Raw genomic sequence first — 19,727 nt, 5'->3', positions numbered from 1 at the left:
AGTGGGGCGGGTCCACAACGCTCCGCCTTCGTAATGTCCAGTGGCGTGCAGTTTCAAATTTCATTTTGGATGTTAACGTATACGCCAGGACTTCCCATTTTGGTGCCTACAACGCACTAAACGTAAGCCAAACGCGATTCCCCACAGTGAGTTAACGTAGACGCCACGACTTTCGATTTTGGTGCCTACGACGCGCTAAACTTAAGCCAAACGCGGTCGTCCACAGCGAGCAGCCAGTAGACACGTGGCGGCACCCCGCGGCGGCCACGGTGTAGCCGACCGCAGCGACCAATAGCAGCCGCGTATTGTAATGTGCTTTATACGCAATAAAGCACACAGAAGAGAGTGAGGATCATGGCTTCTGTTTAAACTAGAGCGTTTGAGACAACGGTGACTTGGCGTTCCGCTTGCGAGCTCCACGCACCGCATACGACAGCAAAACTTGGCTGAAATGTTCACAGCAGCGTATGCTACCCGCGGACTATGTTATTTAACCAAGCCCGAGGGATTGTTAAAGGCCCCTTGAATGCTTTCTTGAGGCGCCTTGGCGCATACCCCCGTGATGTGCTCCAGCGTGGGCTGATCCAATGATTTTACACTTTCTTTTCACCGACAGCGGTAAGCCTCTAGTCAGGATTTGGTAACGCCTGCCATAAGCACTCTAACCCATTTTTTAATCATCTGTGAATTCCCTTCTCCTAATCAGGGTCCCTGTCAGTAATTGAGCTGTGAGTGAGCTATGAGTATAGGCGGCATAAACTGGCTCTAAGGCGCGCGGGCTCTGTGATCATGACGACGCAATCATGCCCTGCGCTCGCAGAGGACGTACAGCTCCACCAAAAGAAACAGACTTCGCGTCGGGCATACGAAATGCTTGTTTTGTATTTGTTACGAAACCTATTAGACTATATCTTGTGGTTGCTGCAGCTTCACTGAATACCTTTGATCGGTGCATGAGCAGGGTTAACAGTAAATTAATTATCACTTGTAATACATTCTATCTAAAACGCAGCAGTTGAACAATACGACATAATTGCTGTAGAATTTGCCTTTTTCCAAGGGGGAGCGCTGCAAGACGTGACCAGGCCCATCGAGCCCTGCTAAGTTTTCTGAAGGACACTGACTTGGCCTCCCGTTTATAGACGTTATTTCTATTTTTGTTTTGTTTTTGTTTTGTTCTGTCTGTGTCTCCGTCATTTCTTTATTTCCTCTTTTCTTTTCTCATATTTTCATTTCCTCTATTCCCTCCTCCTGTAGGAGTAGGCAGGCGTTGTGCCCCTCTCGGTGGCACTTGTCAGCTTGCTCCCTCCTTAATCCCTTTGTGTCCTTGTGTGTATATGTGTACAAATCAAATAATAATAATAATAATAATGGTATATGTCGTAGCGGCTCGTTTCATTCACGCGATGCACACGCGAATCAGTACACACTGCCTCCTTTTCTCACGCCTTTCAAACAAATAAATGAATTTTCCACAGAGCTTCCAAGTAGAACAAGAGGCGGCAACGCGGTATGTGATTTGCATAAAGGCCACGTAATTGCCTTTCGCCGTGATAACGCTGAATATTTAATATCAAATGCCGAGCGCTTTTTATTTAGACTACTACAAAAAACTTAGTGAACCCGCATGGTTCGATCGACCAGGCAAAGCCGTCTTTTCTATTCAGGATATCGACGCACTGACATACCGACGCACTGATCACACCTTTCACACGCTCATACTCGTATATCGACTACGCCGGGAGGTGGCCTACACACCTGGCGTCAAGAGGAGGCCGTCCACTGCCTGCCCGCACTGTATGACACCCAGGACATGTGCGTCTGTGGAACATCTGCCCACCGAGCGTGCGCAATACGAGCGCCTAAGAGAGAACCTGTGCATCCGCAGGCGTCATTTTTCTGTGGAGAAGTACCCTAGTCGTGTCCAGATAGAATGGGAGAGATAAACTTTATTAGAACAACAATCAGAGTTTTGTGTTGCCCCCGAAAGGGAATCGCTAATGGTCGGGGCCCCTAGTCCAGGGCTCCGCTGGCTCTTGCCATCTTCTCCGTGCCCACCAAAGAGAGTTGTCACAGTTCTTCCTGATTTTCAGAGAGATAGTGACTTTAGGCAGTCTCTTTGAAAGACGAACCTGCTCCTTGTAAACCTGCTCGCTCTATGACGTTGTGCACGTTTATGTGAACGTGTACTATTTGTATGTGCTATATTCTTCACCGTGTTTGGCTTTTCGTGCTGTGACTCTACAGATCGAGACTGTTTTTATAACGCTGACTGCGACTGGACGCTCGCATGCTGCCGTTACAGAGAGCATAATATTGCTTAGCAAGCTACGCGTAATTGAGAGATACTCTTTAAAAAATTAAATTATGGGGTTTTACGTGCCAAAACCACTTTCTGATTATGAGGCACGCCGTAGTGGGGGACTCCGGAAATTTTGACCAGCTGGGATTCTTTAACGTGCACCTAAATCTAAGTACACGGGTGTTTTCGCATTTCACCCCCATCGAAATGCGGCCGCCGTGGCCGGGATTCGATCCCGCGACCTCGTGCTCAGCAGCCCAACACCATAGCCACTGAGCAACCACGGCGGGTAGCGATACTCTTTTTTCCGCTTGTTTTCCTTCCTTCCATTGGTTTTCCTTTTTTTTCGTTTGTGTTGTTTATTTCATGCATTCCTTAATGGCTAGAGTTTATTTTTGATTATTGGGATTGCCGGCCCTTAGGGGGCCTATTTTCCCACTGCTCATTGTTTAATATACAACAACAAGAGCAACAACAACAACAACAACGTAAATAATCACGGTCCTCAATTTAGTTCTCCTCTCACGAGCACCAAAAGAATACTTGCCGGCATAACCTGAATCAGGGGCGTTTTCCTGCTTAGAAAATCAGGTTGCCTGTGTTCTTTGAACGGTACTGGGTTTGTAACCTTACAGTACTAAGATAAGCACAAAATTTCGCCTATCGCATTGCGTTGTTTTGCCAACATTTAAGTAAAGTTAAAGCCCTAATCACCATGGTTTTGTTGTTTATTTACCACATATGCATCAATTTGGATAAACGTAAAACGTTTCGGTCGATGTGTTGCTTCATGCCAGCTTATTTTGGAGTGTTTCAAACAGCATACTTTACTTAAAGTTACTCGACAGTTATAGCAACAATCTTAGCGACCTCGAAGCAGAATTTGGCAGAACTTTCGCCACTTCTTTGTCTTGGTTTAGCGACAGCCTCAAGAAACTGTTGGAAACTCTGCGAACTGAATTCAAAAGCCATGCGCAGTTTTAAATGTGCTACTATCTCAACGTGTAGCTGTATACCCACTGCTATATGCGCCGTATTAGAGCAGTAAATCACTTCTTAAATCTCCACCCGGACATGAGCCATTAAGATGTTTGAAACAACAGTCATAGCAGGCACTTGCCTGCGCCAATTGGAAGGTTTGTTTAGTTTAAAGATTCTGCCGTGATATTAAAGGAGTGTTTCCGCTTGTGATCGCATAACTACTTCCTCTTTCTGAAATAAGAATCACGCATGAAGCTGGGCATCTCGCTTCAAGGAAGGAACCTCCAGCTATCCAGCTGCTCGATCCAAACTATCTCTACAATCCGGTTATGCAGGAAGCAAATTATTTCCTTCTGTTACGATAGCGTTAGCCAGATAGTGGTCGATGTGTGACTGACTGTAACTAGGCAAACATGTGCGTCCTTGCCGAGTCGCAACCTAAATTCGAGCAGGGCAGTGTTCGAGACAACGAGGCCGCGCTGTCTGGTCGGCGCTTGCGTTACCCCGGCAATCAGGTGTTTTCGGTTGCTGCAGAACTTTCTCGAAGGCGTGCACCCTATCACACCGCTCCCATGCACCGAGCCGTGCCACATATAGCTCTTGAGTCGGCTTCCCAAGACGTTGAACGCCCCCGCAACCATCTTACAACTCAAATTTCTGAATTCACATTTTTGAACACAAAAAGATACGTTCAGTCGATTCTAAGCATGGAAGGTCTCCTGTATACGTGCGCCACCTGGAAAACAGAAATTTCGAGCTGCTTGGTTACATAAATATTTCTAAAACTTCAACCACTGTTCCAAAAAAGTTGTTTTAAAGGCTTTGATGGGCACTTTGGAAATTTATTACTCCATTCCCGATGTACATGTACAGGTTTAAAATTTGTCCAGGTGGTTTCTTTCAACGAACACATCATTAACACGAACCATAATATTGATTCGTTTAGTCATTCTGCTTGTCAATTCAGTATTTCCCGTGTGTGTCGCGTAGACGTTCTGCCACAGAGCCATCGCTGCAGCAAACTCGTCAGTTTACGAAAAACTCTAAGCAACCTCCTGGAGGTCGGCGACTATTTGGCTGAAAGCAAAACTTACGTCTGTATATGCCACGCCCACTACCGATTTCCGCCACATAATTTCGTACTGTTAGATGCACACTTTACCAGCGTTCGGCTCTGCACGGGTTTGTGCGACTGCGCAAATAAACGCACTGTTTTTCTGTTTGGTTTTATACTTAAAGCATACCACGCGCTGATAATCTGATTTGACACACCCCGATGCTTTCCTCAACAGCGCATGCTTTTTTGCGATAGATCTCTATAGCGGTGACATGATAGCTGATCTTTCAAAGAGTACGCCTTTGGGAAGCTACCGCTCTGCGCATAGCAAGGCTGCAAGTGAAACGCAAAAGAACTGAAAATGCGCTTACGCTTTGACTTCTTGCAATCCATTCGCTTCCTGATGTTCTCTCCACACTTCGTAATTCACTTATCGAACCTCAGTTGATAAAGCACGCGCGCCTTCTCAAGCACATATTTAGCTATCCACATTTTATCTAGCTCGCAACTACACAAGCACGTCGAAGGTTATCTTCTGGTGGCACCCACACTCACAAAAGCACATTCTTCCATGCACCTCAAGTTATTCACTGTGCGGTCTCCGCGGGCCACCATGGCACCGCGTGCTTGCAACGCAGGTAGTGTCTAATATTTTCGATCAGAAAGGAAGGAGTGCTGCGCTTGTGCGGCAGCGTAACGCATTTTTCCACATATACGTGTAATTCCCTGAGAGCGTGGCATTGCCAGATATTCTGCAGAAAAAGTCACCTGCCTGCTCTGTTCGAGGCCACGGTAACTTCGAGACAAACTTGGACTCCTCCCTTTGCTCAATAGCTTATGGGATCCTACCCTCGACCTCGTTCTCGGCAGCAGAACTCGGATAGCCACTGGGGTCACCGGTTTCAACTCCAGCGCATCGCTATGTTGAAACAGATCAGTGCTTGTCACCCGCCTTGGTGGTGTAGTGGCTTTGGCGTTGCTCTGCTAAGGCCCAATGTCGCGGGATCAAATTCCGGCCACAGCGGCCGCATTTTGATGGGGGCGAAATGCAAAAACGCCTGGTGTACTGTGCATTGGGTGCACGATTAAAGAACCTCAGGTGGTCAAAGTTGATCCGGAGTCCCCCACTATACGGTGTGCCTCATAATCATATCTTCGTTTCGGCTCGTAAAACCCCAAACTTTAAATCAATGCTTGCCAATGATAGGCTTTCATTTATAGGCTTTAAGGATGAAATTATAAGCGCAAAATACCGCAAGGGAATTCACTTTCTTGAACGAGCACACTGCCATACAGGTGCTCTCAAACAAATACAGTGTCTTTTATGACGTTTAAACGCCAGAGGTTGCCCTGCCTTTGAGACAATCCGAGAAAGGACATTTCACACCCTGGGCGGGCACCGACCTGGCACCCTGCAGGAGTGGATCGATCCGCCATCGCACAACGGGCCCAAGGACTTACACTCCGGATTTGGCGTGCTTTTCTAGACTATTTCAGGGACCAGGAAGGGTCGGGCACCGTTTCTTTGCAGAGCCGACCTCGGGACCATTCCACCTCGAGAAAGATGGAAATACTGGTCCCCCTCCCCCACCCTCACAGAGCACCTCTTTTCTGCCGCAATATTTGGCCTATTAAATGCAGAAAAAAAGACATTAAAAAATAAATGTCGACATAGAACAAAGCAAGCGAGATGCTCATGACTGCTTCGCGAGCGGCATAAACTATAGGGACTTGCGCAACTGCAGCGATCGGAGAGTGGCTGATGCGCTATTGTCATGATAATGTAGCAGTTTCTCTGCTCTCTCGTACATCCGTCAAATCTCAACTTCGGAGCACATGTTGTGGTAGTGGTGTTATCTTTCGTAATTTGTCATTCCGACGTGAACTTCTTGAGTCGAGGAAAGTCTTTCCCGAGGCTCTAAATATGACAACAATCGAAATAAAGATAACAGAAGCAAAAATTATATAATCTGATGGTGAGGTGAAAGGCATGAAATGAGTATGAAACACTGTAAGGAAAAAAAAGGAATGCCAAAGGCAAGAACTTCGCTTGCAAACCTACTCCGCCAGCAATGAAAACAAGACCTTGCGCTTTTTCTATTGATCAATGCTTATGCAGTCAGAACACGCATCCTGTATATATAGACGCCGATGTAAACAAAATGCGCTGTGTGACTACAGACCGCCTTTAGTCAAGGTAAGGGTGTCGCCGTCGTCGCTGGAACGTGCGACGTGAAATGTACTTTCCTAATACATCCGACCACTTGCTCAAGCCAAAGGCTGAGTGACACCAGCAGACATGTCAGCATGCGATCCCGTCAGTCCGCGTCGATCGCTTTGCGACACTCGTTCGACGGCCCACAAATATTGACACACATATATGAAAACAACGATCAGGAAAGAGCAACTTCCTCTCGACTCAACGTCAGTATAGTTCATGTGGCCGTGACCTTCAAAGTTTAATCCGATGGGCGTGTTTGGAGTACCCGTACTTTGCAAATGGAGAAACGTACAGCGTAATAAACAACGCAAATTGGAGAATCCTATTATCTGATATACTCCTGACGTAAGATTCGTCATGCTGCAGTGATAAGGTAGATTTTTTATTACTGCAGACGCGGTTTCTGGCTAGATTTTCTGCAAACTTCCGTAATCAGAATGGAACGGAAATTACTACATGATCTGAGATGATGGTGCCCAGTCTGCCCGTATCAGCCCGTACCAACTGTCCGAAACCTCAATACTATGGCAAAATGCTTAAACGGACGAAGGCATGAAACGTCATGAACAATTTTCACCCTTTCAGCTCTCGTTTGTTCGCTGTATCTCGCATCTCGAGGTGATTTAAATGCTCACTGACATTCACAAACTCACGGACCTATCGTAATGTTCCCAAAACCTTAAACACGCCCTCGCTGATCGGCCCTTATCACGTGGCAGCGATATAAGAACCTTATAGTTTCATCAGCTCGGAGTCCGCAGAAAATACCCGCCGCCTCACCCACAACTTAGCGGGGAAGAGGCCGCCGATTGGCGCAAAATACAGACCGGGGTATACCCCCATCTAAAACTGCTAAACGCCATGCATCCCATCCGCTATAGGGCCACATGCCCTTGGTGCGGCGGCATACCTACACTAATACATGTAACCTGGGAGTGTACTAAGCACCCTCATAGGCCATCTAATAATATCAAAATGGAGCAGTGGGAGGCACAGCTCGCCCGTTCCGACTTGGCAGGACAAAAGTCCTTAATTAGCCAGGTCTGGCAGGCGGCAGAGGCCAGTGGGGCCCTGGACTGAGGGGCTCCGACCACAGCTCCTTAAAGTATTTACCAGCCAAATATATATATATATATATATATATATATATATATATAGTTTCAATTTCTCTCCATTACTAATTTCTAAGCCGCTGAGCGGCATTTGGTTAGCTCTATTTTACGACAACCCGTTGCGGATCCGCCGTGAGAAAACTTGTGCATCAACAGCAAATACCTCTATGGACCGAGTTAGGTGTCATCATCAGCGGGTACTTGCAGGCGGAGGAGGTACCACACGAGCAAGCAACGCTGTGACCACGCTGGTCGCACTGGTTGGCACCATCGCCGACCACATGAACCTCTTTTCGTGACTGCTTTCAGTGTTCTTGTAGCAATCACCAGCAACCGCTTCTGCGGTCACCCCCTGGTTGGGTTCAGAAATCAAATACCTCTCAGCTTTCCCCCTCCCCCCCCTCCCCCGCCACCCACACACACAGACACCAACAAATTTTCTACAATCGACGTCAGCATAATCACGAGGATGCGTTTTAGCGACAAAAATAAAACGTGAATTAAAGGCAATTCACTCGTGGTGTCAACCTTAGCTCTAAAAAGACAACTAAAAAAAAAAGGAGATGAGAAATCTGTGAAGTACCCTTTACCTATCTATTGCATTACGTCAATTATTAGTTTCACATTCTTTTTGTTTCTTCTTATGCGAGGCTGACCACTGTATTACTGATTGTTTTGTTTGATTTATAATCAGCTTAATATTTTTTTATCGTAACACCACCTGCTTCGGTTTAAATATAAATTGTTGCTTTAAAATCACGTTGCTCATGGCCTATCGCAAACAGTGGGTTTGTGCCATTCTTGGGGAAGTCAACATTATCATCATCTGGAGCACCAAGTTTGACACGTGAAACGGTCGTTGCAGGGCCATGCAGAATCCCCCAAAATAACAAGTCTAGGTAGAACTAAGAGGTGCTGCTTTCTGATATAAGAATAGAAATATCAATAGAATTAGTCAAAAAAGAAAACGGACGTGCGGTGCTCTTACCGAAGATGTTTCTGTCCATTTGAATACCTGGCAAGCGAGCGGCTCGGTCAAAGAACAACGCACAGTGCCAACCGAGTGGCAGGGAGGAAGATGAAGGCAGTTCCCTCGCGGGACGCGGCTGACGCAAACGCTGGAATACAGCTGACCACCGGGCTGGATTCCGCGTCGTCGTAGGCGGCAGGACACACCGGATCGAGCTCACACGTAAGTCCTGTTCATAAGAACGTATGCCTAAACTGCAACTTGGTTTGTAAACAGGCACGGGCGTCTTTGGACGGGCGAAATTCGATTGCCAGGCGCATTGAGGCGCTAGCTTTCTTGCCGTACGACACATTTTCACACCCTTATGGATGCATTACGGTGTGCTTGGCTTGTCGCTAACAACTTCACCCCTAAGTGGCAAAACCGAATTGTTGATGGGGAAGAATGAAACTTTATTTTCGGGTTACTTTCTTGCGGCGAGTAAGCACGACAATAGCTGAGACACATGGCGCAAAATCTGCATAAAGGTAACTTTAATATAGCTATCGCTTTCGAATTATCGTGCCAGATATTTTAGTGTGCTCCAGGTGGTCAAAATTAACACCCAGTTTTGCGCTCTCTCATCGCAGATGTGTCGTGTACAACTTTTTTTTTTTTTAGCCTTGACGGGTAAGGGCATTAGCCACGTGATAAACCAGCAAACTTAGTGGCGTAAAACTTGTGTAAACGGGTGTAAGTGGCACAGTCACTAGAACGTTTTTCGCCAAAGTGTTCCCTCTCGGATAAAGTGGCTAGATTCGTTTGCGGGTATGGTGGGAAAGGCAGCGTGAACGTAGGGGCATTCGCATGGCTCTCGACGAAAAAGGACGCCACAATAGCCAAGCTTCATGTTCTTAACTGATTATTTGCGCGTATCTGTATACATGGTCTATATGTGGCCACCGCGCATGGACGTTGTACCGGTTCGTTGAGCGAAACTGATAGTTCTGAACATATGCGTGCGCGTTATTCGAGCAACCGGTCAAATAATTCGGTTCCATCGTTGTCACGCCGCCACTCCCATTGCTCTGTCACTGCTTTTTTGGATTACTCTGCAACTAATCCATATTTGTGTTTGCAAGTTTAAATTTGTTTGCCGTTTATAAAGCTTTCATATTTAGCAATTGATTTTATTATATTTTGTTAGAACGCACGCTCGCTCGCAACCTTGTATTTTTGTGTTGTTGTTTTTTTTTGTGCCATGTGAAAAATTTATCACTGCACTGTATATATACTTTGTGGTACAGTAGTCTCATTGAACGCGCTTTGACACAGTGGCACATCTATGCGCCTAAGATTCACAGATAATGCATGCCGTTGAGAACATGAGTGTCTATGGGGGCCACGGCTGTAGTCAGAGCACTTTGAAACCATTGTCGCAGTATCTCAGTGGTTATATAATTCAGCACGCTGAGCGAAAAGACGCATGTTCGATCCCCAGCCATGGTGGCCGTATTCCGACATGGGTGGCTTACAAAGGTACCCATGTCAGAATGCACGCCACAGAACCATCGGTAGCGCAAATTAAACCCATGCGTCCATCTTGTCGTCACTCTTAACATAGTAGCAAAGTCCATTAATTACAGAATTATTCGGTTCGAAGTGCCACTTGCAGAACGCTTCTTAATGTTAGCGGGCCGCCCAACACTCAGTATTACGAGTTATGTGCAAGCGTCAAGAGTACGGATGCCGCGTAACTTGAATCACAAGGATAGGTTCTGGAAGTTGGCGCCTGGCTCGGTATTTTGTAGCGATGCCTTTCCGATGCTATTGTCTTTTCGCGCTTTTCGCGCTTGGTCAGTGGTCAGAGCGACGGTCCGCTCACGTTATCAACGGGATCGGCCGGCCGTGAGCGGTGGATGATAAGGCTAGTATAGAATAAAGCATAACGCATCGCTACGAAATACCGGACCTGGAGACGTCAAGGTATATACAGTGGGTGGGCTATATGAACCGCATGTTGGCTATTTTCGTGGCATGCAACACTCAGTGCCACTTTCCTGCTTAAATGCTTTATCGTCGTAATTTCGGTTACCTTTCAGGACTTGTCACGGGCCCCACACTTGCCCGCGAGTGTGGCCGCAACCGTTATGGCGTCAAAGAGCGACTTCGATCCGGCCGTGCACTGGTTTCCGGAGTTGGACAGCCGGACGCGAGGATGGCCGCTCGTAGGCAACCCAATCCCGCTGATCGCCATCTGCGTCCTTTATGTCTACGTTGTCAAAATTGTGGGCCCCAAGTGGATGGCCGACCGAAAGCCCTTCGAACTACGCGCCCTCATGGCCGTCTACAACCTCGCGCTCGTTCTCTTGAACAGTTTCTTCGTCTGGACATTTGTGCGGCACGGCTACATCGCAAAGGGCTACAAGATCGTCGGTCAGGGCGTCGACTTCTCGACCGACCCTCTCACCATGCACATCGTCCACCTCACGTGGTGGTACTACGTTCTCCGCCTGGTCGAGTTCCTGGACACGGTGTTCTTCGTGATGCGCAAGAAGTACGCCCAGGTGACGGCGCTGCACGTATTCCATCACGTGGTGGTCGCCTGGAACATGTGGATGAACGTCACGTTCGGCGGCCAGGGCCAGACCATGTTCGTCACTGTGGTGAACTCGAGCGTGCACGTGGTCATGTACACCTACTACTTCCTGTCGGCGCTAGGCCCGGCCTTCCAGCGGTACATCTGGTGGAAGCGCTACCTCACCCAGATGCAGCTCACCCAGTTCATGACCGTCTTTCTGCACAGCTTGTCCTACCTGCTCTACAAGGAAGACGCCATCCCGGGATTCACACTTGTCATGGTCCTCGAAGCAGTGGTGTTCCTGCTGTGGTTCCTGTCCTTCTACAGCAACGCGTACCGCAAGGGCGGTCGCAGCACGCTGGACATGGTCACAAACACGGCGGTCGCGGCAAAGGAAGCACTCGCCAAGGTTGCTACCTCATGCTGCCCCGAGTCACTGGACGAGAACAAGGACGAGTGAGCCGCACTGACGGGCCCGCCATGTTTGGCGGATCCGCAGAGAACGAGTTTCGGGTGGACGCAACAGTAGCTCACAATGCATGGATCCGAGTCGCTGCATAAGATGTGATCAAATAAATGGCAGAAGAAAAATCGAATTCCTCAAGCTCGACAGCACATGTTCACTTGGTTGCACTACGGCTGCCGTGGATCTTGCTGTACGTACTTGTGAGCCCGTTGCAGAAACCCCGGAACTTTTTTTTCCAGTTGTCCTCGGGAATGTAACAAACAGCCTCCCTTCACTTATTCTGTGTCTGCTTTTACGACTTCTTTTTTTTTCATCGTGTATGGTCTCAAACTGAAAGTGTCACGTGAGGCGTCGTCTGTGGCTGTGCCCATTGTGTTGTGAGTAAAGACTGAGGAGAGTACAAATATTGATCTCGTGGGTCTTCAATTCCTGTATTGCTCGTTTGGTCAGTATCATTTTAGCAGTGCCGTTGTAGTGATTAAAATTCATTCGCAGAGAAACACGTCTACCATTAAAAAGAAGCTAGAGTACTTACGATGGTCTCTAGAAAAAAACATCGTTGAAAACAACACATAGTGATATTGCGATAACTTCTTTTCACCATATAATTGGCAATGTAAAGCTATGTGGTCCATGGCAACGCGGCAGCTGTGCCCAGTACGCGATGAAGGCTGATAACGCTCATGCAAATGTGCTAGCTACAGTTAAAAATAGCGTTTAAATATTCTAAAAATTCACTGAGATTTTTGCGTGTACTGTGTTGAATTGATACCAGGTTGTGCTTCAAGTGCGCGACGTTGAGTTGACGTCGCTCGCATCCTCGAGCATCCACGCAAAGCTATACTATCGGCTTAGTATACTTGAGAAGCAGCATGATCTCATTATGGCTTCAGCTTCCGAAAATACTGCGTGCCTACAGAGGCAGCAGTCTTGTTTTCTTAAAAGGTCACCGTTGTTGGCGCTCCACCACAAAGAGAACGGTCCCGCATCGTACTGCCCTTCGTGCGCGCCATCTATGTCATAAGAGTTCACCTTAAACTGCATTAGCGATTCGCTGGCAGCATTGCGCAGCATTGCATACCGCACGGTGTTGGACGCGCACACATTTAGAGCCGACAAGCGCAATACTTTTTGTACACCTTTATATAAAACGACAAGAACCAGGCGAAAAATATTATACACTGAACGGTGCCAATACTGACAAATAATTTTGCGTAGTCACCCGTGGAACACAGCATGCACAGGCAGAAAGCAATGTTCGCGATGAACTGTGCCATCTGCAGTGTCGTGAGGTGCTTCTTCCACCAAAGAAACTTTCGGTAGCGCGCCCCAAGAGCGGCCAAAAAGTAATATGTGTACATTACAACATGAACGAAGCAGTTGAGGCATGTGCCAAACATGGATATCGGTTGAAGAGCGTAGTTCATGTTCAGCCACATGCCCCAAGGGATGATCAGGTGGTGAAACACGTGTAAACCGCTCACCTGCGGAAAGAAAGACAGCAAAACCACTTTTCAGAAACAAAATGCTCAACGCTGTTCTTGCGTCTCATATCAACCACAGAAATGTGGTAGCTTGGTTGGAAATGTAAGTATCATCTTGACATATAACTGCCAGCAGACCAAGAAACTGGAATGAACCGTGTCGTTTGGGAGGTTTCACAGTGTCCATTTCCTCGTGCCCTATGCACTTTTTAATTATGATATCAAGCATATTTTGAATAGAAGCGGGCATTCAATGTATACCGTTAACACGGCCGTCATTGGTGGAATGAAATTCACTTATACAACGAACTCTTGCCCAGTGCTCTGCAATGACCTCTGCTCTCCCACCTTACTGGTAATCTAATCTTGACATAAGGTTCTTTTTTAAAGTGATTACACTTCGCCATTCGCGATCCTCTTGAATGCTGCTGACGTTGTAGCGTATGACCAATTCCCAGAGTATGGTATGGTATGGTATGGTATGGTATGGTATGGTATGGTATGGTATGGTATGGTATGGTATGGTATAGTATGGTATGGTATGGTATGGTATGCCTTATCTGATGGCGCATACCCACTGCGGGGGATTGGCCAAGATTAGGATGGAATTAGGCAATCTTTTTAATACTAAAATCGGTAAAGCTAACTGCAGAAAATGAACAAAAATAAAATATTTAAGAATTCAAGAAAATCTATTTGAAGCACTTATAAATTCCTCCACGGCTGAGCAAATATCCCTGTGGCACTTTCCAAGAGAGGAGGCTCCTAAAGAAAGGATGTTTAGAATAGAAAAGCTTAAACCAAGCTGTGTAAATTTTGATTCTAGATTATTTTTCCTTAAAGAAGAAAAACGGCGGCAGAATATGAAAAATGATCTATTGTTTCATCTTCTCCACAGAATGGGCACAGAGGGGAGGGCACCAGACCAGCCCTGTGACGATAGTAGTTTAATATTGGTACCCGACAACGTAATAGTATCCATGCCTGCCCTTATCTTTTTCTTTAACTAGTGGAGACCGGTGTTGAAGCAAGGTTCTCTAGTTACAGGTGAGAAACGTTTCGTGTGTTTATAGTTTTACGCACGCACTCAGTAACAACAGTGAGTGGTTAAGAATATGTCATTGAGAACTTACACAAAGGCAGCAACGAATAACGCTAGTCAGAAAACGACGAGGAGACGAAGGACAAAGCTATTTGATTTTCTTCTCTAAATTTCTGACTTATAGGTGAATAAACGGGCTGAAAATGCCCGGATGAAAAGTAAATACACAACTATAATTCAAGAAGAAGTGGAAGATGGAGATTTGTAAGAAACGCAGAGAAGCAAGTTAGAATTCTCAGTTTGATGGGAAGACCCTTTGTGGTTTTAACAGGTGTGCCTTGTCTTCGCCAAGGCAGCAACCGTCATCCTTGATCAACAAAGATGACCGCTATTGCTTTGACAAAAAAAAAATAAGTGGCCTTGAAGCTGGTTCTTTATCTATATCGTAAAATATATTTCCGTAATAAAAGACAGTTGTGTTTCACCTTGTGCACCATAGGAGAAACGATGTAAGATAACAGCTACCTCAAATTGTCCTGAGGATGCTCATCAAAAGCGTATTTAGTGCGCTCACTAAATTTATAAAATCAAAGGGTCCAACATGTTCAGGTCCACGCCATCGTCATCCGCAAACGCCATCGTCGCCTTCACGCACTTGTTCCCAAGCTTGAATTCAGGATACCGCGCAATATCCGAAGGAGCCACGCAAGCCTTCTACACAGGTTCAGACTTGTATTAGCCTTTTGTCCAACGATATCGCCATCTTATTGGCCGTGAGGACAGCCCGGACTGTGAGAACTGCGCCTTACCGGAGAGTGTAGACAATGGGCTTTGTGTGTGCCCGCTGTACTTTCGAGGAGGACAGTTGATGGAGAGATATTCGGCACGCTATTAAAACCGGCCACTTTCTGAAACCTTTCATTTAGGCACAAGGTCAAAGTATTCCTCGTGCGAGGCCATGAAGGCATTTGTGGGTTTTTCGTGAGCACTGCACTGGCTATACGACCTGTGGTAAGTGTTTCCGGTACATTTTTTTATAAAAATATACTTTGCGATTCATGTCTTCTCTTCATATCATCATCATGTTCACTTTCTTCCTCTCCTTTTGTACCCCCTACCCTATGCCCAACGCTGAGTACCAGGCTGTAACAAAGTAGATCAGACCGACCTTTCAGCTTTTCTCTTATAAGGCATTTCTCTCTCTCTCTCTCTCTCTCTCTCTCTCTCTCTCTCTCTCATTCTCTATCTGTCTATCTATCTAGCTCTCGCTCTCTGTCAGTAAGCAGTGTAATAGGAATTACACTGCTTTTTCCTTCGGTATGTGTAATACGTAGCTGCGGAGGCAACAAGAGGCAGGTCGGCCTGAGAGGTGCTACATCACCCTATCGTATATGGGGATCGGAGGAACGAACAGTACAGTAGGTGGATAGGAAAGGATAAAGTTAGGAATGATTTTTTTTTTAATTTATTTGCAACAATACTGCAGTCCTGAAAAGGGCTCTAGCAAGATCAAATGAGACGAAAATTACCACAGGCAGACAATTAGCTGCGCACTGCGTAAGCATTTTTGATGGTACTTCTCTGCGGACAGCAACAGCCCCAAATCAGCAATGTACACGCTTACCTGGTCAGTCTTCTTCCTGAGCACAAAGAGCACGGTGTCGCTCATCTCGAACACCCTGAAAACAAGGAACCACCATGACAAGCGCAGAATCTCGAGGCTGCAACGGCGCTGACTCAGGTCCACATCTTGAAGGATGTGGTATCCACAGTCCCAGTACCCGAGCTTGATGAATCGGCACCCGAAGAACGCACTGAGCATAGCCGCGGCCACGTTGTATACCAGCAGAAAATGCGTGAGAGCAAGTGGCTTGCGCCGCGCCATGCACCAGGGCCCCGCGACCTTTACAAAGTACAAGTAAGCCGCGCTGATGATCAGCATGCCCACTGGGCTTCCTACCAGAAACCAGCCTTCCGTTCTGTGATCTCGCTCGGGAATCCAAGAGTTTCCTTCGTAGTGACGGGAGAGAGAAGCTGAAAGCATCGCAGTAGAAGTCATGCCGGTATGTTCGTTGCCCTCTCGAGTCAGCGCCTGGAAATGAAAATATCACAGATGTTACAAAGTTCTGCGCAGTGCCGGTGCATGCTCCGAGAACTCCCCTCTAAAGCTCTCGTTGTTCACTGAAGCCTTAAGAAAGCTGCGTCTATGCTTCAAGAAGCTGGCTAGGGTTACGCAGTCCTTTCTCTTACCACGTGTTCGTGAGAGAGCTTTATCGAAGCTGAATAGACAGGTGCGTCAAGCACAAGCAAATATTTCGCTCCGTTGCACCCAAGATTGGGCAAGCAAGGTAGGAATACAAGAGCGAAGTTGGTCAGGAAGAGCGTAATTTGCAAGTGTGGCTGCTTTTCGCTGTCAGCGAGTAAATAGGCCATAGCGTAAGCCCTTACTACCGACGAAAAATATGCCACTGATGAGTACTGCAGCTGCTCCCGCGCCCATGTAGGCTCGGGTTTGCGGAGCGAGGACGCTGACACAGATATGTCAGAAACGCGGCCTATAACACACGAGGGACGGCCTACTAACCTGAACAGCTTCGGTGAGGTCACCCTTCTCGAAGCTGCCTCCAGCCTGGAATATTACCAAGGGAGAGTATTCACGTGGACTCAACCGAAACCTAACGAGTAGGAGAATGCTTGCCTTTGTTATTATTGTAACAACTGAGATGGCAGTGAAGAAGCTGAAAGCACACCGATAGTTCCTTGGCAACTTGCCGAGAAGGGCATTGCAAAAGTAGGGAAAGCTGGGCGAGCTGGTGTGGTAACTTGATGAAACAGCGCTGAAGACGAGCACGACGAATATATGCATTGTAACGTGGCAAAGAGGAGAACCGTATTGTCCGTGTTGCGTGGTGGTCGGGGGTACCCCGCACCTCCACCAAAAACTGTTACGGATGATCGATGTTTATTCACAGGTGAAGACTAGGATGGATGAGAGGTCACCACGATGTCGCCACCGAAATGTAGCCGTGGCTGCTGCTGAGTTCTTCGTTCGTAGACCACCTTACACGCTACACAGAGGCCGCAGCAGTGCCGTCATCTACCGCTGTTGGCGTCGCTGCTTTCTTGTTGCATTATGTCGTCCTACGCCATGGCCCACCTCGCATGATCATAAGTGATCGTGGTCGTCAATTCGTGGCCGACGCTGTTGAAGAGCTGCTTCGGCTATGTGGAACACAATTTCGTCACTCGACCCCGTACCGTACGCAAACCAACGGTCTTGTTGAACGCACGAATCGAACTTTGACGAACATGCTATCCATGTATGTGTCCTCTAACCACAAGAGCTGGGATGATGTGTTGCCATTGATAACATACGCCTACAAAACTGCGAAGCATGAGACAACGAATTACAGCCCTTTCTATCTGCTTTATGCTCGATCGCCGCGGAGCTTCCTCGACACGATTCTGCCATTTTCTCTGGACGCTGAGGATTCCGTCGCCAGGACACTTTGCCTCGCCGAGGAAGCCCGCTGAATAGCCCGCGTCCGCACATTGGCATCGCAAAACCACTCGAAGGATCGGTACGATAGATCCCATCAAGCCATTTATTTTGAAAAAAAGGTGACCTAGTGCTGCTATGGACCCCACAACGCAAGCGTGGCTTGTGCAGCAAGTTCTTGTCACATTATGTGGGCCCGTTCGTTGTTTTAGATCGCCTGAGCGACCTTACTTACGTGGTTGCATTGGTTTTGTCTACAGATAGGCGTTCCAAGAAAACCCAGCTTGCTCATGTTGCACGCCTTAAGCGCTACTACCCCGCCGACGAACAGTGACTCTCCCAGTGGGCTTCGTCTGCGAAAGGGGGATTGTAACGTGGCAAAGAGGAGATAGAAGAGGAGGAGAACAAAGAACTCAGCAGCAGCCACGGTTACATTTGGTGGCGACATCACGGCGACCTCTCATCCATCCTGGTCTTCATCTGTGAATAGACATCGATCATCCGTAACAATATATATATATATATATATATATATATATATATATATATATATATATATATATGCGGATTCCACGCACTGTCATATTCGATATAAGCGAATCTTTCTATGCTGTTTGCTTTGATTGACAATAATTATTGTTCTGCTGGTCACTTCTGGTCGTGGTGCTCACCACGGTCTCGTCTTTCATGTCCCCCACGCGACGTTGCCTTGCGTCACGTCTTCGAGCCAGCATACATTCGCAGTCTGCACCACGTTTTGCTGCGTAGCGAAGACGCTCCTATTTCGCGCGACGCTTCTTTCGGGTCTGGATGTCCTCGACGCTGAGTGCACGCTTTGGAGCCATTTGGAGCCAGACGCCAGCTTCAAGCGCTCTCTTCAGGCTATGGACGATTCTAATATTTACGCTATCACAGCCCAGCACCTGCATGTTTGTCGCATAGGAGAGCAAGCACAGCACGTGCCATACGCACAAACTGTGAAACGCTGCCGCGGCGGCGGCCGGGATGCGTGGAGGCGAGTGCCATCTGGTGCTGTTGCAAGAAACCCAGCGGCACGCGCGAGCAAGTACACAGCTGCAGCAGCAGCGCCCGGAAAGTCGGGAGACGAGGCAAAAAAAAAAAGCTTCGTTTTAAAGCAAGACAACGTACTGTCTTCTTTCCTTTCTTCGTGTTCGTCTTTGGCACTGCTTCATCATTTTGCGAGAACGGAAAAGAATTCGCCAACTAAAGTGTGGCTACGCATTAATAGTACAGTAAATTTCGTTGCTGAGCAAGTTGGTTGACTACTAAGAAATACATAATAGTGCTACAAGGAAAAATATGCTTAGGAAGGAGAGAAAAGAAAGAAACAGTTAGCGCCCATTCATATTCTTTCTCCTCCCTTCTTCCTAAGTCTTTATCTCCTTGTAGCGCTAATAGGTGTTCCTTATTATAATAGTAATAGCCGCCGAGTCATACCAGTCACAGATGACGTCATTTTGTTGTGCCTTGTTTTGAGCATAAACAGTTGACTCCATTTATATTTTAGGCGAAGCGTCGCTTTATACAATGACGAGGGGCGACGAGAATCGGCGTTTGGGAACGGTATTAGAACACAGTCACTGTGTTTTTCTGAGCCGGGCGAGAAATTTATTGGCAAACGTAACGTCAAACATTTGATTGTCATCATCACGGAGAAATCGAGAGTGTGCGAAAAGGGTAGGGGGACGGAACTTCACTAAGTTATTTTCATATGTTTCTTCTTTATTATAAATGTGTGTAAAAAAAGTTGGAATCATAGGTGATGCAGGCCACACCCCCTAGTCGCTTAATCAAACACCACATATCAAGGATATGCGCCGGCTCAAGCAAGCAAACAAGACAATAATAAAATAAAGTTTAAACAATAAAAGACGGAACGCGCTATCTCATAATTCACACAAAGTTCATGTTAGCACATGGTACGTCCCAACACCCAGAATTTCTATAACGAGCAATTACAGCTCGTACAATAATTTCCCGCGCCTTTTAGGTTAAAGGGTTCTGCGAAGGGT

The 19,727-nt window shown here is 47.0% G+C and overlaps 2 protein-coding genes across 2 annotated transcripts; one reads left to right on the top strand and one right to left on the bottom strand.

Annotated features, from left to right (window-relative positions):
* Positions 1–8,526: 8,526 nt before the first annotated feature.
* LOC119448134 (elongation of very long chain fatty acids protein 7) lies at positions 8,527–11,925 on the top strand. Its single transcript, XM_037711600.2, has 2 exons — positions 8,527–8,865; positions 10,725–11,925. The coding sequence occupies exon 2, from the start codon at positions 10,773–10,775 to the stop codon at positions 11,661–11,663; it is 891 nt and encodes a 296-aa protein (XP_037567528.1). The 5' UTR covers positions 8,527–8,865; positions 10,725–10,772; the 3' UTR covers positions 11,664–11,925.
* Positions 11,926–12,775: 850 nt separating this feature from the next.
* On the bottom strand, positions 12,776–18,383 carry LOC119448630 (elongation of very long chain fatty acids protein 7). The gene is made up of 4 exons (XM_049666440.1): positions 18,366–18,383; positions 16,780–16,824; positions 15,736–16,287; positions 12,776–13,153 (listed from the first exon to the last, which is right to left on the bottom strand). The coding sequence occupies exons 1-4, from the start codon at positions 18,381–18,383 to the stop codon at positions 12,776–12,778; spliced, it is 993 nt and encodes a 330-aa protein (XP_049522397.1).
* Between the last annotated feature and the right edge of the window lie 1,344 nt (positions 18,384–19,727).

This window comes from Dermacentor silvarum, chromosome 4, assembly GCF_013339745.2.
Source record: "Dermacentor silvarum isolate Dsil-2018 chromosome 4, BIME_Dsil_1.4, whole genome shotgun sequence".
Classification (NCBI taxonomy): Eukaryota; Metazoa; Arthropoda; class Arachnida; order Ixodida; family Ixodidae; genus Dermacentor; species Dermacentor silvarum.
This window is presented reverse-complemented; position numbering and strand designations above follow the sequence as displayed.

Coding starts and splice junctions, on each gene's coding strand:
- LOC119448630 (XM_049666440.1), bottom strand. Junction 16,288..16,779: donor ACCTCACCGAAGCTGTTCAG/GTTAGTAGGCCG, acceptor TTTCATTTCCAG/GCGCTGACTCGAGAGGGCAA. Junction 13,154..15,735: donor TACGCAGTGCGCAGCTAATT/GTCTGCCTGTGG, acceptor TTCTTTCCGCAG/GTGAGCGGTTTACACGTGTT.
- LOC119448134 (XM_037711600.2), top strand. CDS start 10,773: ATGGCGTCAAAGAGCGACTTCGATCCGGCCGTGCACTGGTTTCCGGAG.